The sequence below is a fragment of the Strigops habroptila genome, chromosome 7 (assembly GCF_004027225.2).
Source record: "Strigops habroptila isolate Jane chromosome 7, bStrHab1.2.pri, whole genome shotgun sequence".
NCBI classification, from domain to species: Eukaryota; Metazoa; Chordata; class Aves; order Psittaciformes; family Psittacidae; genus Strigops; species Strigops habroptila.
In genome coordinates this window covers 25159831-25179187 of record NC_044283.2, presented here as the reverse complement: position 1 = coordinate 25179187, position 19357 = coordinate 25159831, and the positions used below count along the sequence as shown (strand labels likewise).

The 19357-nt window shown below is 41.5% G+C and overlaps 1 protein-coding gene across 1 annotated transcript in view; it reads right to left on the bottom strand.

Moving 5' to 3' along the window:
* The window catches only part of LIMCH1 (LIM and calponin homology domains 1), a 188482-nt gene that overhangs the window by 11793 nt on the left and 157332 nt on the right, over window positions 1–19357 (bottom strand). The window contains exons 21-30 of the mRNA XM_030492195.1: window positions 14929–15022; window positions 12369–12541; window positions 11597–11702; window positions 9292–9320; window positions 8195–8278; window positions 6487–6579; window positions 5430–5534; window positions 3947–4083; window positions 3043–3164; window positions 1115–1238 (exon numbers count right to left, since the gene is read on the bottom strand). Of these exons, the coding sequence (XP_030348055.1) occupies window positions 1115–1238; window positions 3043–3164; window positions 3947–4083; window positions 5430–5534; window positions 6487–6579; window positions 8195–8278; window positions 9292–9320; window positions 11597–11702; window positions 12369–12541; window positions 14929–15022 (1067 nt within the window). The remainder of the gene's footprint in view (window positions 1–1114; window positions 1239–3042; window positions 3165–3946; window positions 4084–5429; window positions 5535–6486; window positions 6580–8194; window positions 8279–9291; window positions 9321–11596; window positions 11703–12368; window positions 12542–14928; window positions 15023–19357) is intronic.

Below are 19357 nucleotides of genomic sequence, written 5' to 3'. Positions count from 1 at the left end.
ACCCACCTATCAACCCTCCTATCACCATAACTACCACCATGGTGAAGGAACATTAAGCCAAGGCACACTTTGCACTCTCTGTTGGCCAAGGGATGTGCTCAGAAGCACACTGGTAGAGCAGATGTAGGTTTGTTTGTGGAAGGTCTGCACCCTTTATTGAGTAAAAAGGAAGCTACCAGCATCAAAAAATGGTTTATTACTATTTGTATCCATTTTACCCTGCAAGAATTTGTTGAGAAAACATGCATATTTTTTGTTACAGAAATCATAGGATTAATTAAACATCTCACTGCTTAAAGCTGCTTAGAGATTAAATAACAATTTTCTCAAACACACAGTTTGTTATGCAGAATAGGTAATCAAATCTCAATCGACATTAGTTTTGGCTGGATACACGCTTCACAGAGGTAACACATTTTGCAGACTGTGTTCATATATATTCTAGTGAAAACAGATGTTCCTTTCTCATTACATAGATACACTTTCTGAAAATATTAGGCAAGCAAAACCATTGTTTACTGAAAGAACTGGTATTATCTTTTAGTAATGTTTACTGAAAACCACAAGGCAAAGCATCAGAGAAGAAAAAAACCTCACCAAAATTTACAGTAGAAAGAAAATACTAATCTCTATGTATCTTATTCTAAAAGCTATAATCCTTAAAGAACTAGAAAACCGCAATCAATGTGTGTTTGGCAGCTGGGGAATGAAGCTCTTGGATACGAACTTCAAAGAGGCGGACTTCACATGACATTCCCGCTCTGATATGTAGCCACTTCCCAGCTATAAATGTTTGTCTTGGACACTTAAAACAAATGAATAACACGAACAGTTATGCAAATGACTGTTTTAAGAGCTAGGGAGAAAGAAGGCAGAGAGTAGCAAGCTTGGGGCATGGTCCCTCATGAAACCAGTTACTGGGGTACCTGTAATGAGAAACAAAGTGGCTAAGTGTTAGCAGCCTTGGTGGGAATGCCAGGCATCAAAGTTGTCTTCACACTACAGGACTACCAATGAAACTTAACTGGTGAAGAATGCTGAGTTGGAATATAAGGGAGAACAGAGCAGGTAGAACACCTCAGTCTCTGCAATAACCTTTATTTTATGTTCTCACCTCCTAGTTTCCCCTGCAGAGCTCGGCTGTTGTCCCGCATTCTGGCCTGGGAATGGTCTCTGCCAAACGTCCTCTGCGCGATGTGGGGACTGCTTTGTCAGCAACTGCTGATTCCAGGAGATGTCTACAATGGGAGGTGGGGAAATCTCAATACTTGAGACAAAATGCTTTTGTCAATACTTACAGACCAGCATAGCTTGTGGGCACACCATAAAGGGGACAAGAAATGTACTGTTACTTAAAAATTAGTTCTCAGAAACCTCACAGAAAGTCAGAGACAGGCTCTGCTGCCCCAGAAGACCTCTATGAAACAGCATCCCTTTGCACTACCTTCACATACATGACCTACCCTTCTGCTGAATCTCAGTTTCTGAAGAGAGAAAAGGAGAAGTCAAACAGGTGTTGATGAATAGCACTTGGGAAAATAAAGTATTTCTGTTGTAAGGAAGGAAGCACCAGAGAGACTTAAAGTTTCATGGTGCCTGGGGATCTAAACTCAGTAGTAAGAATTAAGATGCAAGTGGTAGAAAGAATTAAGATGAACTGCTTTCCATGAGCCTACTGATAAACAGCAATTCCCTTGCAATTTCCTTCTGTGTTGCAGATGATTGCGTGAGGCTCAGTGACAGTAACAGCCTCCCAGCAGTATGCAATGATCTGTGTGATGCCCGGGCAGCCAACCATCCCATCTTTGGGACAGAGCACATTACCTGGATCCTTCCAGATGAATTTTGTGGCTCACAGGCTGGGGAGTACCCTCACCTTGCTGTGCAACAACCAGCTGGTTTAGAGGAGAAAGACTTTACTGTGGCCTGTGAAAGGCCTGTTACCTATTTTTGATATCGAGGCAAACTTTAGTCCTGACTATTTAAGGATTTAAGGAGAGAGCGAGGATGTGATGCTGTAATGGGCTAGAAAGGAGCTGTCAGAATTCTTGTAGGGGACTAAGTTGTCGAAGAGAATCTAAAAACCCCCTGATTAGCAGAAGCAGTTAAAAACTGTCACATCTTTTTTTGTTTATGTTTGCTTAATCACTATTACAAATCCACAAGGACGGATTCCTGGGCAGTATCTTCTGCTTCTTTTTATTTGAGCAACTTTTATCAAAGCACTTAGAGTACAATAAAATCAAGACAGGGAAAGCAAACCTGCTAATTTTAAACTGAATTTGCATTTGGAACAAGTAATAACACTGAAACCATTTCTATCCAGATGCTTCATTTTTCTAAATCATCAATTCTTATGCTAGCCTGAAAACAAAAATCTAGATTTCAAAATCTACATCTGCTTTCTGCCTTTAGTCCTACTTACTTTCCACTGTTCACTTGCATTAGATAATGATGCTAAATGAATGAATTTGCCTTTTTTTTAGGGTGATCCTGTTGACAACAATGTTTTGGGGAAATTCCTTAATTCAAAAAACATCAATACTTACAGAAGCTTAAAAAAATCTGTTAATTTTAAATGTCATAAGACATTTCTAACGACAAAATTGAGACAGGTGTCACTTTAGGCTTAGCTTGAAAAGGTTACACATTACAGGTAGTAATTTTCACTGGACTGAAATGGACATGAAAATCTAATTAACTATCAAAACACAAAATAAATGTTGGAAATATGCTGTCCCAAGATAAATCCTATATGTATATAAGATTATGTGAAAGATGGAAGATAACTATGTTAAACTACTACTGTGAACATGAGGGCCTATAAATGATATTCCTACATGCCACTGAAACACCCATCTCTGATGAAAACAAGATTTTAAATTTCACCTTAACATATTTATCTTTGCTAACAGAAAATGCCTTTTGAGTCTGAGACATTCACATTTTTAAGATATATGTGTCTTGTCAATTTCCAAAATTCTTTGAGTTGGATTTCTCTCTGGAAAAGAATACATGCATATGAAAAGTATTGACTCTCACCCTGAGTCAAAGGCAGATTCAGCCTGGCAGGCGAGCTGCGCTCCATCATCGGCACCTGGTGCTCCTGTTCGCCTCCTTTCAAAATACCCATCTCTGGGTGTCCTGTGAGCACTTTATTTCCACTGCCAATAAAAATAAGCCACATTATATAAATAAAGCCAGGAAAAAATTCCACCTAGTATATAATATCAGTCTATTTTTTGCAAAAAGATTTTTGTTGTTGTGTTAGCAATGACAAAGCAATGAGGACAGCTGTCATGAATTAACAAGTTTGTCTCCAAATATGCCAAGTCTTCCTTCTTACTTTATACACTGCCACTGAGATGTGCTAAAGATCATTCTGGATTTGTGGAAAATGGCTTCTTTGCCAGAGAAACAGCTTTTCTCAGTGTTCTTTATATAGTGTTCATCATCATCAGATGCTTCTTGTCTTTGTGAAAGTTGCTATTAGCAGTTGGGCAAAGACCAGGACTTTGAGCACTGTCTGGCAAGTTTGGGTACAGCACTTCTGAGACAGCCAGGCAATCTCCTACAGATTCTCAATGAAAGCACCTACTGCTCCTCTATTCCCCCAAATGGCTTGTGAAACTTGCACACAAGACACTGCACAGTGACATACAGCCATGTCTGTGCTATCTAAGCTCTGATCTGGTTGATGTGACAGCCTCCTGGCAAAGCCATATACTCAAAAGGCAAGCCTTCTGATATGCACAGCTAGCGCTGCACATTGCAAATATGCATAAGCCCGCAGCAAGTCAACATTGATCGGGACATATTACATCTATCACCAGGCCACCAGATGCTGATGCTCCAGCATCAATCACAGGCAGATGTGACATCCCAGAAGTCTATATATGAACACAAAGCTTCACAGGGCTAAGAAATGCTTAGGCTTGATCCATACCTCCTCTTTTCTTGCCAGAGTTCATTTTCCTTGCTTTTCAGAGATGGCATACTGTCCTGCTCCCAGAGCAGCTTTTTCTGTCTTGCAGCTTCTTTCTGTTTGCCTTCCTCTGGAGGGCTGTTTGAATCGTTTGAGTTCTAGAAGACAGCAGGGGAGGGAACAAGGAGCTTCCCTTAAATTTGGCATCAGCACACACATGCGAAAAGTATGGGCTGCCCCAGCATATATTGTGTTGACACACCTTGTTATCATAAAGAACATCTCACATTATAGAGTGGAAACATTTGACCTTGGTAACGCTAACTTAGGCTTTAACAAAGACTTCAGCTGAAACAATCAGCTAATTGGGCTAAACTGAGTATTAAAGAAAAAAGTTAGGGACAGACCAATCATGAGATGGTGTTCAGGATGACAAAATAAAACTTCCCTACACAGCTTTGGCAGAAATCCTTGAATGACTTTGAGAGTCTATAGAGTTTCCCATTGGACTTGGAAGGACTTTGTAAGGGACCTCAGCTTGTTGCCTCTGCCTGGGGGGCAAAGTATTACTCACATGCACTGAGCATCCTCACTGACAATGCCAGTACTGCTTCCATAATGGTACTGGAGTGTGTCATACTTGACCAGTGGTCTTGACTAAGGCACGGCATGACACCCTTCACTTCCGAGTGCAGGCATATGCGTGGCATAACCAACACCACCCAGGAAACTACTGCCACACAGCCATGTGGAAAATGGGCCATGGCTGATGCCCCTGCACAGGAATGAGTGATGAGAGGGGGCAGGAAGAGTGAGAGGATAACCAGATGATACAGTACTCTTAATCCTGAAGTGGAATGAAGAAAGGCAGATGACTTCTTGGGTGTGGGTGCCTTAGGCAGGAGAAAATCATATCTGGGAATCCCACATTTATTCAACTAATTTCACCTGGGGCATCATTCTCTGATCTCTGTTGAACACTTAATTAGATGCTAGATGCATCGAATCAAATATTTTGTGCAGCATAAGTAAACAAAATAATCAGAGAGTGAACATCCCTCTGCTTTGCTGCTTTCTAGGAGGGATGGTGAGAGAGAAAAGGAGGAGAAGTGGGCAGGCAGGATTCAGTCTCATCTCTTTCACTCAAGATTTTGGATGCAGGGAGCTTCCTTCAGATTCTATTGGCTTTGAGAAGGTAGTTAGAATAAACAGAAACAGGTGACTGTTTTTCACAGCACCAGTTAAAGAACAGAAGCAGCTGCAAAGAGAGAAAGTATCACCCTTTACTCTAGTTCAAAATGGGATGGTTGCAGTTTGCTTGGTAGTACGGCTTTTTAATTGTGAAAACACACAAGCTACAGCACTGTGAGGTATCATTAGTTATGGAAGACATCCAGGGAATATTCTTACTGTTCACAGGCTTTGTTAGCCTTTAGTGAAGAATAAAACTTTGCACTGATGATGGCTTAGTATTTATTGTCTTACTACTCCATGAGAAACTCACCAGTGTCTTGTTTCCTTCAGTAGTAGAGGAAGAAGAGGAGAGGAGATCAGCAGAGTTTGAAGAAACAATGAATGGAACTACAGTGTCCTCAATTATCTTACGTTCCTAAAAATGAGGATCAGGAGAGAGTGGCGGTTAAAAATACAGAATGTCAACTACGAGCTTGAGAAGTAGAAGCATACAGTTTGGCTACGTGCGATAGTTAGATGGCTGGGTAAGGACCTGTGCTACCAAGAATACATGTCAATTTTTAATTTGCTTCAAGGTTTTGCACTCCCTTTCCTTTCACCATTACCATCTTTGAGATGGGCTGTCCAAAACTGGAGTGAATGTTCCACTTGGGATGGCACCACTGTTTCTCATGACACCAGCCTATTAAATTTCATATAAAAGTATGAAATTACACACGGTACCTAAGAAAATTATTCTGAAAGTTGAAAAAATTTTGTTGTTCAGATCACAAGTATAGCCCTCAAACACAGAGATGATAAGACATCAATTTGCATAATGCACAACTAGTCAAACTGAAAACATTAATATTGTCCAATTTTCTGCAATAATGACACACATACAACAGAAGAATTGCACTATCTTCTATGTTGTTAATATCCTACAACTGCAAGCTTTGAACATTCCATGTGGATTTTTTTCAATTTTAAAAACCAAGTCCAGTTTACAAAATATCTACATGATCAAGCCCAAGGCACACAACAATTTCATCTGGAGTTCCACCAAGTTCAGGCTATGCCAAAACACACACAGCTCTGCCTCTGGAGGGAAGTCTGGGCATGCCTAGACACAACCACACTGACTCATCCAGACTTGCATAGCAATTAGACACCTCCACATACGCGGAGGTTCTGAGGATACCTGTCTAAATATTTCAATATTTTCCCTCAGTGCCTACGGTAGCGTTTAAGAGAAATAATCCTGAGGATTCAGCCTTGAGCAGGCTTTTCATTAATTAATCCAGGTATGGGATTTTTTTTTGTTATGTAAGTGGGTGCATTTAAGTACAAAATAAGTCAATAAACACCTCCTCCTTTGAGCCTTATACCTCCTCATAGTATCTACGCTCCTCCTCTTCCACTTCTCTCTGGGCCTTTTCCCATTCCTCTTTCAGCTTGTCCTGCTCCTTCTGATACTTCTCCTGTAAGAGGATAAAAATACAGGTAAATTCAGAGTATTCTGTGTTAGGAGTAAATTCTGTAGTACTCCACAGTGAAAATGAAACTGCTAAGAGTAGTTTAATCAGAAATAGAAGGAAATAGGGAGATAAAAATTTGATACATCCATGGGTGTCAAAAAAAGCTTCTTTTCCTCCTCTCACCACTTGTTTCCAGCTTCAAACCACAAGGAACTTTTAACATACTAAAGAAGTTTAATTCGTTAGAAGTTTTTAAATCTTTGGTCAGACATGAAATTTATGCTCAACAATTTCAATAATTCCTTGTTTATTACACAGTATTAAGAGTTCCAAAAAGCCATCACACCTCCCAAAACACGTAGGCAGGGATTTTACACTAAAAATTTCAGCAAAGTAGCATATAAACAAGCAGATTTTGCAGATACTTGTACTAATTTAAGAGAGATACCAGTACAATTGAATGAGTGATGAACACCTGTGCAAGTTTAAAAGATAAATGAATAGAGTGTAAAGGTTTGAAGAGGGTAAGCTTATAATTAGACAAGTAGCTTATTTTTCTCCTTGGTGGAATTATTTCTTGAGAATTCTTTTCACACAGTTCTGTGTGAAAAAGTTATCTCAAAAAGATCTTTGAAATTGTTTGACAAAACTGGTTTGAATATGGGGAAGAATGGTGACTTCCTATCCCTTTTACACCAGTTCCAACTTCTGTTCAAATTAGAAACCACTTCTGCCTAATCCAGAGGAGGTGCATTTACTATTGAGAGAACACCCACATATGCCAGAAAAATCAGGATGTGAATTTTACACCATTTTAAGAGAAAACAACCATATTAGCTAAAAAACAAATATTATCAGGAAAGCAGTAGAGACACACACAGTAATTCTTAAAAGATAAAAGACTACATTTGATATTCTCCATCATTTGACAGTTATTTGCTCTTCTGTTACATGGAGGAAAGATACAATTTCTTTGGGACCGAACCTAATCACAGTTTCAAAAGACACTACTGACCAACAGAGAAATTCAAGTTCTCAAGGCCACTGCACTTCTTCCGACTAGGATACAAAGCCAGAGCCCTTATAGCTTACTCTACCATTAGGCAAAAACAGCGGTTGTTTTGAGGAGGTTTCCCCCGCTCACAAAAATAACCCAAACTATTTGTGTCCGAATTTAGTTTGATGCTTTCTAAGAAGAACCTGTGAACAAAACAGAAGTCTACAAAAATCTATGAAGACCATGATTTTATAGATGAGTTGCAGAGGCATCAGGGTCAGAAAATTGTCAGTCTTGAGAAAGAGGCTCTAAATTAATAAGAGTCTTGAAGTCTATGCTCAATATACTTTAAATATAGTTGAGGATCAACATTTGAAGTAACTCTGTACTGAAATGCAGAATTGAAGTCCTTTTGGTCTTTCCATGGAGTGGAAAAGGGAGACCTAAGAGTGTCCAAACCACAGAGAACATGCGTATGCTCATTTTATCACTCGTCTGCTACAAAATTTGCTCAATTTCCACAGAGGATGTGGAAAACATGATATGAATTTCCCAACTTTTTCCAAAAGTAAAATTCAACAGCTGAACCACATGGTGGAATATACATAGTTTCTTTCCTACCTGAAGCAAACGTTCTTGCTCATGCTGCCACCTTTCCTGGCGCTTTCGCTCTTCTTCTGGATCCCAGGACCAAAAATTTAAACGCTTGCATGAAGAAAAACCAAGCCATTAGACTTTGACACTGCATTTCACAAGGCTACAAGAAAAAGCTGCACTTCCCCTGGTCCACCCTTGGCAATGATGTTAAAATGGGAAATTGAGAACTATATAATGGTTCTCATAGTTTGCAAAAAATATTCTTAGCGTCACTGACACGTGGAATTGCCCACAGGTATCTGAATGATAAAATTATAATTTGGTTTGCAAAGAAAGGCTTAGGAAACTTCAACTGGAGGGGAAAAAATTGAAAAGATCTGAAAGAAAGCTCTAAGCAGCACTCAACAGGGATTCCTGCAGGTACTCAAATTTAAAGAAAATACCTATTTTGCTTCTATCTGATCTTCTGCGCAACATGCAAAGCAATTTGTGATTGTAAAAATTATTCTCTCATTTCATATGGCTGCCAGCACAAGAGCTTACAGCCTTGTTTTAAATTTTTATCTATAATGAAATAAAATCTCAGGCTTCACTAAGGATCCCATTACATGCTATATATTTAAAATCCTTATAATCAAGGGCAATTTTAGACACTTGATGTCATATCCCTTTCCACTAAAAAGCTGTATTTGAATCTAATAGGAAGAGATGATGTCTATTTTTATGTGACAAAGTGAATATGAAATACTTTATACTTCAGAGTAGCATTAGTGGTGAGGATTTTTTTCATTGAGGCAACAGTAGAATTGTGGTCTCCTCTAATTCCTATGCATTTGAAACAGAATAGATAATTTAGTGTTATATATTGTTTTGAGATTGTGAAGCTTTAGTGGCTCCAGCAACCAAGTACCAGCTACCACTCTCTCCAGATAAGAGGAGAAGGCGTAAATTCCAGATTCAGATCATGTCTTGTTTTGGGTTGTATTTTTTCCCTCTCATTTCCGTGAGAAAAAAAATGTATCATTCTGATTCAGGGATATCACAAGACATTTTGTATAAAAACTTTACTTTTGTTAAACACATATCTCTAAACCAAACAATGATGCAAAAAAGGTACTCACATTTGATTTGTCACCACTATCAGAATCAGCTATTAAAACAAAACAAACAGGAAAAAGAAAGATTAAATTTAACATAGCAAAATGTGCTTATCCTGAATTTAAAGCTACATTGTATCTGTATACAGAAGCTTCATGTTAGTTTCCTATTTGCTCCCACAATGAAATGCAAAGATGAATCACAAGCAAATAAACTAGAAAAACAGATTACACCCATCACCCACAAAACTACTTTTTATCTGGATATAGAGGAGCACAATACTAACTAAATCAGGTTCTACTCTACCACCAGCTAATGCCATCTACTTCTGGCCACAGACGTCAGCAATGTTTGGACACTGAGTGTTACCTACCTTGATCTACTTTTCCCTTCATGATTCAATGCAAGGAAGGAAAAAGCATAGCAAAGCTAAAAGGATGGGACTACACTATTCAAGAGCCACAGTTACGAAAAGAACCATTGCTGTTTTCTATCCAGATGTCTTTGAAAATTAGGGTGATTTAAAGAAATTAAGAAAAGGGTATTTATAGGCAAGTGATTTCATTTGGGTGTCTGAAACCACAGCATCACAACAATGTGCAACCCAACAGCTCTTTGTCAACTGTGCAGCAGGAACAGATACTTTCTACAAAAGCAAGAGGTAGAAGTAGTCCCCGTGATCATCAGCTTTCACCCCAGCCCCACGTCCGAAGACACCTATGGCTGGAGGCAGCGTAAGGGCTCAAGCTGGTCTTAGCGCCACATTTACCTGACTGCGAGAAAAACTGTGAGCGCCGCCAGTTGTTGCGAACCCTAAGCGGAACCACGGCCCCGCGGGGCAGCTCTGCAGGCAACAGCGCCGGAACAAAACAAGAAACACAGCGCGGTCAAAAGGCAATGATGGATTCTCAGACCCACCTCAGCCATGAAAGGCTAAGGGAATTGGGGCTGTTCAGCCTGGAGATGAGAAACTGCGTGGAGACCTCGTAGCAGCCTTCCAGTATCTGAAGGGGGCCTACAAGGATGCTGGATAGTGACTCCAGTGTCCAACGCCAGGTTGGATGTGGCCTTGAGCAACCTGGTCTAGTGAAAGATGTCCCTGCCCATGGCAGGAGGGTTCGAACTAGATGATCTTAAGGTCCTTTCCAACCCAAACTGTACCATGATTCTATGATTTTGACTACAATCACTTTGACCCATCGCAGCTAGTTTACAATGAAGCTGCAGGTCACACGAACTGCCTGTATTTAAATGCTATTTAAATGTATTTAAATGCACACGAGAGCACTACCACACTAATGCTAGTCAAAGGCAGCCATCCCTTCGAGTTTTTGCATGGTACGTGCATTCATTCCTATTGCAGAAACGGGCTTTAAAGGGGTTTGTGATCCTTTCAGCACTGTACGTGCTGTGAACACTAGAGGGTAGCCAAGGGTTTCAGCATCACTGAAAATCAGGCGAGAGACCTACAATCTGTTACCTGATGTTTGGAATGATTTGTGCCTAAGACGATATTGTTCTCCAAGCCTGTTTGGGACACATATCCCCACTTAAAACAAGTTAGATTTCTATTTCTTTTCAGACAATAATTTTTTCCACAGTGGATCACCTTCAGTAGTTTCAATCTTGAAAACACCAGGATAATCAGTATATTACCTATACATAAACTAACAACCTAAAAAATTCTCCGGGGGAAGAAAATTTCAGATGATTTTTCTCTCTCGTTCTTTCATAATACCTACATATATGCATCTCTCAAATCTATATATAATCAAATCACTAAACACTATCAATTTCGAGCAAAACTTTGTCATGAAGGCAAAAAAAAAAAAAAGAATAAAAAATGCTCTGCTTTCCAAGAACTTGTAACGGGCACAAGTCAAATTCAGGGATGTGGCCAGATATGTGTGTTGTTCATCTATGGAAAGGAACTCCACATGAGCAGCTAAGTGCAGAATTTATCTCCAGAAATTTTTATTGTGAGATAAACCAATTGCTAAGCCATTTTCATCTGTGAGCAGCAGTACTAATAAAATGTAATACTCATTGACATAATGCAGCTTTTACTGTTAGGCCAGGTAAATGCAAAATAGGGCTCCCCCTCCTCCCCTTGGCTGTGTCACAATTCTGCTGTTGTGTTTAAGGGGAACAGCCAGAAGAGTCTTTTGCATTACAGAGGCCACACTATCATTATCAGTTAGATGCAACTAGAAAATACCATTTTAGCTCCAAAACCCTCTAGGTCATTGATTAGGCACTTCTCCCTGAACACCACATGCACATACTCAGTTACTGTCCAGCTGAGTTCTCCAAATGCTCTTTGCTCACCTTGTTGACCAGAATTCTGCAGAGTAACTTGGCTGGTCTCAGGTAGTTTCTTTAAAAATGGCAATACTACACTCCCCTCTTGTTCCAGGGCTTTTGGTTTCATCACCTGTTCAGATATTTGGGAGCAGAAAACAGCATTCAAAGATCATCAGGTTCAATCAAAGGTTAATTTAACCACTTTCTACTTATTTTCTGAATTAACATGATCAAAAGACAAAGCCTCTATCTCCAGAATTACAACATGGAGTTGCAGTACTGAAGTTCTGGAAACAATCGGTATCTGCTTGTTGTCATTCATACTGTCCTGCACACCAAAGCGGATTCTAAACCAGGACCAACATCTAACTTACCTGACAGAAGAGCATGGTCATTACCTCTGCCACAGCCTGCACTTGTTCAGCACCTCAAGAGGACTAAGAGGGTAAGTTCCACTGTTCCTACCTTCTGGATACTCTGCCCTCCCCACACGTGGTGGGACTGGGGCTGGCAGGTTAAATTCTCATTACTGCTCTAGCCAGTTTACAGGTTCAAATGCTACAAGCAGACACAGGGGAGTTCCTTTGGAGGGGGAAATCTCTGATGACCACAGAATTTGGCACAGAAACTATCCTCCAGTGTCATACCCTGGCAGACTGTTTTGAATGAACTCCTGAAGTGATATTATATACAGAAAAATACCAACCTGCACAATAAACATTTCAGTGTGAGATTTTGCTTCTTTTTTTTTGTTTTGTTTTGTTTTCCACTGCCTCTCTTTCTTGACCATACGCACCTCTGGTGTAACAGGGAGGTCTGCTTCCTTCTGCTGCTCCATTTCAGGTTTCTTCACATTTTCCTCACTTGAAGCAGCTTCCTCTGAAAGAACAGGACTGGGAAGAAATTCTAATCTCTTCACAACAGGGCTGGCACAAGCTGCAGTTGACTTGAATTGCTTTTGATCTGAAACTAATCCACACATTTAAGAGGTAATATTGTGAGGTTAAAATCTTTTTTCAAATAAAATGTAGACCTATTTCTTACAATCTGATTTCTCACTGTATATACTGTGAGCCCATTTACTGGATGCTCTGAAAAAATAATCTTCTTTCTTCAACACAAGCAAAATTAATCTCTCAGAGCAGACAAGACTGTAAAAGTGAAATTCACCTGACAAAACATACATGCTTACACTTGACTTGGGCATCATGGGACACCCTTCGTGGTCAACAGAGGCGTTTCTTGGGGAAGAGTCATGCAAACTATTTCAGACAGTCCTCTTTGGCTGAGATGAGCTGTAACCTAAAACATGCATACCAACATATCGATCTCTTTACTAAAGTTGTGTGATGAATCCTATCCTAAGATGCTACCCAGAGAAGTAGCTATACCACAGTTAGCATGGTCTCCCTTGTCAGCACTGGAGGATATTTCAGCTTGCCTATTTCCACTAAACCACATCAGTCAAGCATCAGACAACAAACAAACTGTGCTAACAGGGAGCCTTGGACTAGAATAATCTAGTTGTCATTCAGTTCTTAAAAAAAACCCGACAAGTTGACGCTGGTTTACAGGAGAAGAGACCAGAAGCACACTGGCCTACAGCTGAGGACTGTGACAGCTACTGTCAGCTGGTACCACCACTGGAAACAGAGCAGCTGCCATCATCCCAGGTAGTGCGCAAGCACCCAGACATCTCTCTAACCTCCTAAAGCAGAACCTCAGCTTCAGATCCTGTCTCTTCTCTAACCATGGCAGCAGTGGCAGCTTCTGAATGTACCTCTTTGACAAGCTGGGAAAGTGAGCTAAGAAAGAGATGAACCCCAAGGTGCCACTAAGAACCTGCACACAAGCAGAGACAAGAGCTTCTCCTGCTGCCGGGCAGATGCACGCTGCTTTGGAGCAGTTCCCACACCACTAGTCACAGCACGGAAGTATCTGGCTTGTACTGAACAGCAGAGGAGGTTGCTTATTCTACAAGAAGGTTGCACAGCTTGGACGACATCTATCCTCCAAAGCAGACATAATGAAAACCCATGTTCCTTTACCATTTCAATTTTTGCAATGCTATATCAGTTTTCTTTGTCAGCCAATATTAAACTTTGCTACCAGTACTCAATATTTGGGATTTCTCACAGGTGTGGAGCCTGACACAAGGTGGCTTTGTGAACTGTAGAAAAATATCACCGACTCATCACTGCTGACTCTTGAGAGGAGAATTTGGTTGGTTCACCACAAGATTGCAGCTTCTACATTACCTGCCAGGTGCAATTCAGGATTGTTAACCTCTGTGCTTTGGCATCTATGAGCCAAAGTAATGAAGTCAGCTAACGAGCCCTTCGTAATAGCCCTTCAGCTTTTACAGCACATCAAGAGAAGGCTGGATATGCTTCTAATTTTGGGGGAATGGTATGTTTGAAGGCAAAGCTCAATTGTTTAAGTCATATTTATTCTCAACAAATAGGAGCATTATGCTTATATATCAATTACAGCCAGAGATCTCATTTAAATACTTACTTCAAATAGCACTTTTTACTTACTCATATCAAGCTGAACTTTGATAGACCCATTTAAAAAAAATGAACAACAAAAAAGACCATGAACTTAGTACGACAGCAGGCAATAGATAAAATGCCTACCCAAGGGTAATGTTTCAGACAAACTCTTTTGAGGAAAATAGCTTCAAATTTTACCAGCAAATTCCTTTCCCCAGATTAGGAATCATGCATAAAGGCTTTAAAGCAGAAAATCAGGAGTGTGCACAATACTGTCCATTTAAAGCCCCTCTGAGGATTGAAATGCCCCTTCTTATGCTCCTTCCACATTTCTTAATGCCTTGGGGGTAGGGGGAAAGGGTTAAATAGAAGCTATTACTGACTGATAGTTTCTGCCATGATTGCTTTCTGGTTACAGCACTCTGTGGCACCAGCTTTTCACTCGCACAAACAGCAAAGCAGACAACTCACATCCCAAGCAATGTGCAGTGAGGCGTGTTATTTCAGCCCTGGAATGACAGAGCAGCCCAGGCTTGGAGGGACCTCAAAAGGTCATCCAGTCCCAACTTTCACGGGAAAAGGAGCCTAGAGGAGACTGCCTAGCACCCCGTTCAGTTGCACTTTGAAAACCTCCAGTCATGGGGACTCTACCAGGTCCCTCGGGAGCTTGTTGCAGTGAATGATCGTTCTTACAGTAAAAAATCTTTCTTATGTTGAGATTTCTGACAACTTCTGCATTTTCTAATAAACCCTCTTGGTTCTGCTGCAGATGCACTCATTGGACTCTGCTGCAGGGTGGGCCTGACCCCCCAGCCCCGTTGGTGGGCAAGGGCAGGGGCGAGGGCAGCAGCTACCACCTACCCGGGGATGGGCACGCTGGGCTCCCGGGTCCGGCACTTCCAGGGCTGGCCTCAACCTGCTGGCTGGGGGCTGGGTCTGCTTCCACTGGGGAGGGCTGCGGAGAACAGTACAGTAGAAACATAGTGAGTACACTGGAAATAAAAGTAAGTGTTAATTCCTCAAGGCAGTACTTGCTGCTTCTTTGTGATGTGTTTGAGCCAGACTGGTTTAGAGCTCAGCAGGGAGCTGGGGAGTATGTTTCAGAGCAGTATGTGCTGCTCGGGTGTTGAATCACTGGGCTTTAATCTCCTTTTCAAACCGTTCATCAGCAGCCATTAATGTGGTTGGTTTGGAATAGCTCCTACAGGCTTTTAAAATTGTAGGATATCTTGGATTGTGTTAGTTGGAGATAAGCATACATTTCACCCCTAGTTTCCTCTTCTAGAATGAGACAAAAATGTATGCATTAGTGAATACATAGCACATACTAGGGTTTGAAAAGTGGCAAAGTAATTAAATACTTCCTTTATTTCACGGTTGTCTAAACAATCTGTTATCTGAAGGGAAAAGCCAGAGTCAGTATTAAAGGTAATGAGATACTTGAAATACTATTAAGAGAGCACTGAAAAAATATGGTGAGACCATATCGAGCCAATAATCCAAATGCGTTTGAAAAGCCAGCTTCCTGGCCCAGGACAAGGCTGTTGCAGAGCTAAAACCACACTGTCAAAACAAGGGTAGCACTTCAGCTGATCTATTTAGCAGCTTCCACCATACATCCGTTTTCCCAGCAGGCAAATCAAGAAAAATCTGCAGCAAACCTATCAGCCACAGCACAGTGCTGCTAATGCATGAAAGATCTAGAAAATGCCACATTCAACAGAGGAAAATAAAAAAAACCAAACTACTTTTAGAAGTCAAAAGTAAACTATTTCAGAAGTAGTCTATTGTAGACTCGCTTTCCTGTCCTCCTCCCACCCCTCCATCTTATTAACAGCTGCAAGGGAGGAAACCTGATGAAATTTCCTCTTTTCTGGAGGCCGGATTCAGCCGTCCACATTCTGCATGGATCCTATATCCCATCCCTGCAGACCCACACGAGCCTACAGCCCGTCACCTGCTTGCATCCCATGAAAAGCAGACCCGGGCTCTCATAGCTCAGCCACTGGGGATGTCTGCTGGCAGTACCAATAGGACAAAAATGCCTGTGGACACACTCTGGCTCCAGAGAGCTTTGCTCTTGGCAGAGCTCAGGAATCCCTGCCTCTCCTCCTCTCGGGAGGGAGGCATGCTCTGGAGGGGGTCAGAGGACATGTCTAGGAAGATGTGCTGTGAGGAAATGGTGCATACTGGTGTGAGGCTATGGCCAGGGGCTGTGACCCGGGCAAGCCCAGCAGGCAGTGAGTGGCGCCGGAAATAGAAGGAGCCCTGCCAAGGTCGGTGCCGCCACCTCTCAGCAGGACAGGCGCCAGATCACAGCCATGAGGCTCTGCAGGTGGCAGTGCATCTCCTGCGCTGCTGGGGCTGGCTGCCCGGCATCTTCCCCACTGCCCGGCGCTTTCCACTGCACCCTCACCTCCGCCCCACGCAAGGCATGGGGACCTCCCCCGCCCCCACCTGCCTAAAAGTGTTTCTCAAGCTGGACAAGGCAGATGGTGAAATATGTGCTCCAAAAAGGCAGCACGGAAAGTCTGAGGCCTTCCTCTCCACCACGTCCACCTGTGAGCGTGCCTGTACCAAGAGCAAACAAGGCATGGAGCATCCCTGCCATGTGTCACATGCTCCAAAGAAGGATGATCACTGGAGATAAGGCCCAGGCTAAAGAGAAATGCTCCAGAGACTGTGCCCCAGAGATCTGCCTCTTGCCATTCTGTGGCTCTTTTCTCCTGCATAACCCACCTCGCCCTTCCCAGCCCATCTCGATGGCAGCCTGTTTCAGTTAGAGCTTTCTCACTGGAAGCCCCTGCAGAAGAACACTGCAACCAAAGAAAATTTCTCCTTCAGCCTCGGTTCTGGCTCCCAACACAACAGCAGCCAGGGAAGAAGCTACTGGAAATCCTTCCCAACCTTGCTCACTGCAGAACTAAGTATTTTTTTTCTCCAGGAGGCCAGTGAGGGTGGCATAACGGGCTGCCCAGATATGTTGTACCATCTCTGCCCTTGGAGGTTTTCAAGACTTGAATGATCAAGCCCTTAACAACCAAATCTAACCTGATGGCTGATCCTGTTTGAGTAGAAGACTCAGCTGGAGGCCTATAACCTGAATTATTCTGTCATTTCACAACCTACAAATGTCTGTTAAACCTAAACAAATGGCTATTATTGACAGCTTAGAGTTTGCCTTAAGCAAGGTAGATTTTAACTGGAAAAGCAAGAGACACCTACCCAACAACTTCTACCCACTGCTCCAAAGCATAACACCTTCCACTTTCTATTATGTATGTTTATATTGTTGTTTTTGGTAAAGCAATGGCATCCACCTTCAACTCTCCAAAAACAACTTTCCAAACAGAAAAATTTGAAAAAAAAAAAAAGGGGGGAAGAGAGAAGAAATTCAGACTTAATTTCAACTTCAGAGGCTTTAAAGCTATGAATAGTGATAAACTGGGTACGATATACAAAGTGTTTAACAGTGTTACCTACACCCAGGGAAGTCAGGTGCCAGTGGCAGCTGGAGCTGGGGAAAGAGCACAGCCACACTGGCCCCTCAGAGGGTTTAAGAGGCTCAGTGAATGCACAAACATGATGCACTTTTATCACCTCTGGGTCTAGAGTTACCTCAGGAACCTACACATGATGCTGTGTCACACAGCTATGCTGCACAAGTACAATAACTAAATCTACCCATAACCTACATCTAGGAGGCTGAACCAGACACAGATGTTATTTATAGAAATTCTTTCAAAAAGGAGTAAAAAAAAAAAGAGCAAGCTACTGCTTGCTGCAGGCAGATTGAATTTTGCAATAGCATGCTGCAGAAGTTCTGTTCCTACTCACGAGACTTGACTCTTCCTCCTCCCTCTGCTGAGCAATTAAATGCTAGTGACATACAACTAAAAATATAAAACTGATTAGTAAGTACTTTATAAAAAAATTAAGCCTACTTCACTGGGGAACTCTCTCATTCCCACTATATCTATTTATAACACCAAGAAATGAAATATTATCTAGTGTTTTATCCAGAGGTATATGATACACTTCAGAAAATTCTTGTACTGATACAGCTGATAAAATGTCTTTCAACCACAGACTATTATCACTCACATTTCATAAATATTTTGTTATCAAATGATGATGTTATTACTGAACATGAGAAAAGGCATACAAACATTTCATTGTACCTAAAAGGATCATATTTTGACATGGACACTCAAAATCCGAACAACTTGGCGAGTGCCATTCCTGAGGTGTTTCAGAGGAGCTCTCATGTTTTGGGATGAAGGACCCATGCAGCCTCTTGGCAGCACCCTGCTGCAGCCACGTGCGTTCATGTGAGCAGAGGCATCATTCTGCAGGACCACAAAGCCACTCCATATGCTGGGTCTGCTGCAGGTGCCTACAAGGGAAGGTCACACAACACCTGCTCGTCCACAAGCAATGAAGCCTTCAAGGGACATAGGATAAACCTTGCTGAATAGGGGCTGGGGCTTTCTCAGTTCCCAGATCCAGGCTGGTGTGAAGACTCTGTCCCATTAACTCCTCAAAACTGAAAAATGCTGTCTACTTGGACTGGTGTTTATATTACCCCATGCATCTAGCCACCCAGCAGTTAAAGTGAGCTTCCGCGTTTAGGATTTAGAAGTGTTAGTCCATGATGGAAAGTTAAATATTGCGATTGCAGTTGCAGTTATGAGCACATCAGTAACAGAGGTGCCCTGGATTCAGCGTTTAAACCATGACAAGAGGACAAAACATCACCTCTGTTGTGCTAACCAAGGTATCCGTTTTAACAGACACAAGCATGGCTGATTGCTGTGTAGTGTTAGTTCAGTTTGTAGTAGACAGGATTTCACTAGGACATCAGCCCAAGTATTTTCTTTAATTAAGACCATACGGGCCAGAAATAGCCACACTGCGTATTGTTGTGGCAGAACTTTACACCCTTATAAATACCTAAAACTACAGTAACTAAGAACTCTTAAACACCAAACATCACTACTACTACAAGAATTCAAACTCCAAAAGAAGTAACAGTAGAACTTTATTAACCCTTATTGTAAATTAAATCAAAATGTAGTTCAGTTAACACTACTTGTACACAAAATCATGTGAAATATCATTACTGCATTTTCTATGAAAACATGACAAAACAAGTTGTCTGGAACCAGCGAGAATGTAGAGATATTAGGAAGAATCAGGTTAGAACTACAGTTTAAATTCTGTGAAATTACTTTGGAATGAAATTGGTTACAGTATCAATAGCTCCATGTAGAAATTGCCTGACACATCT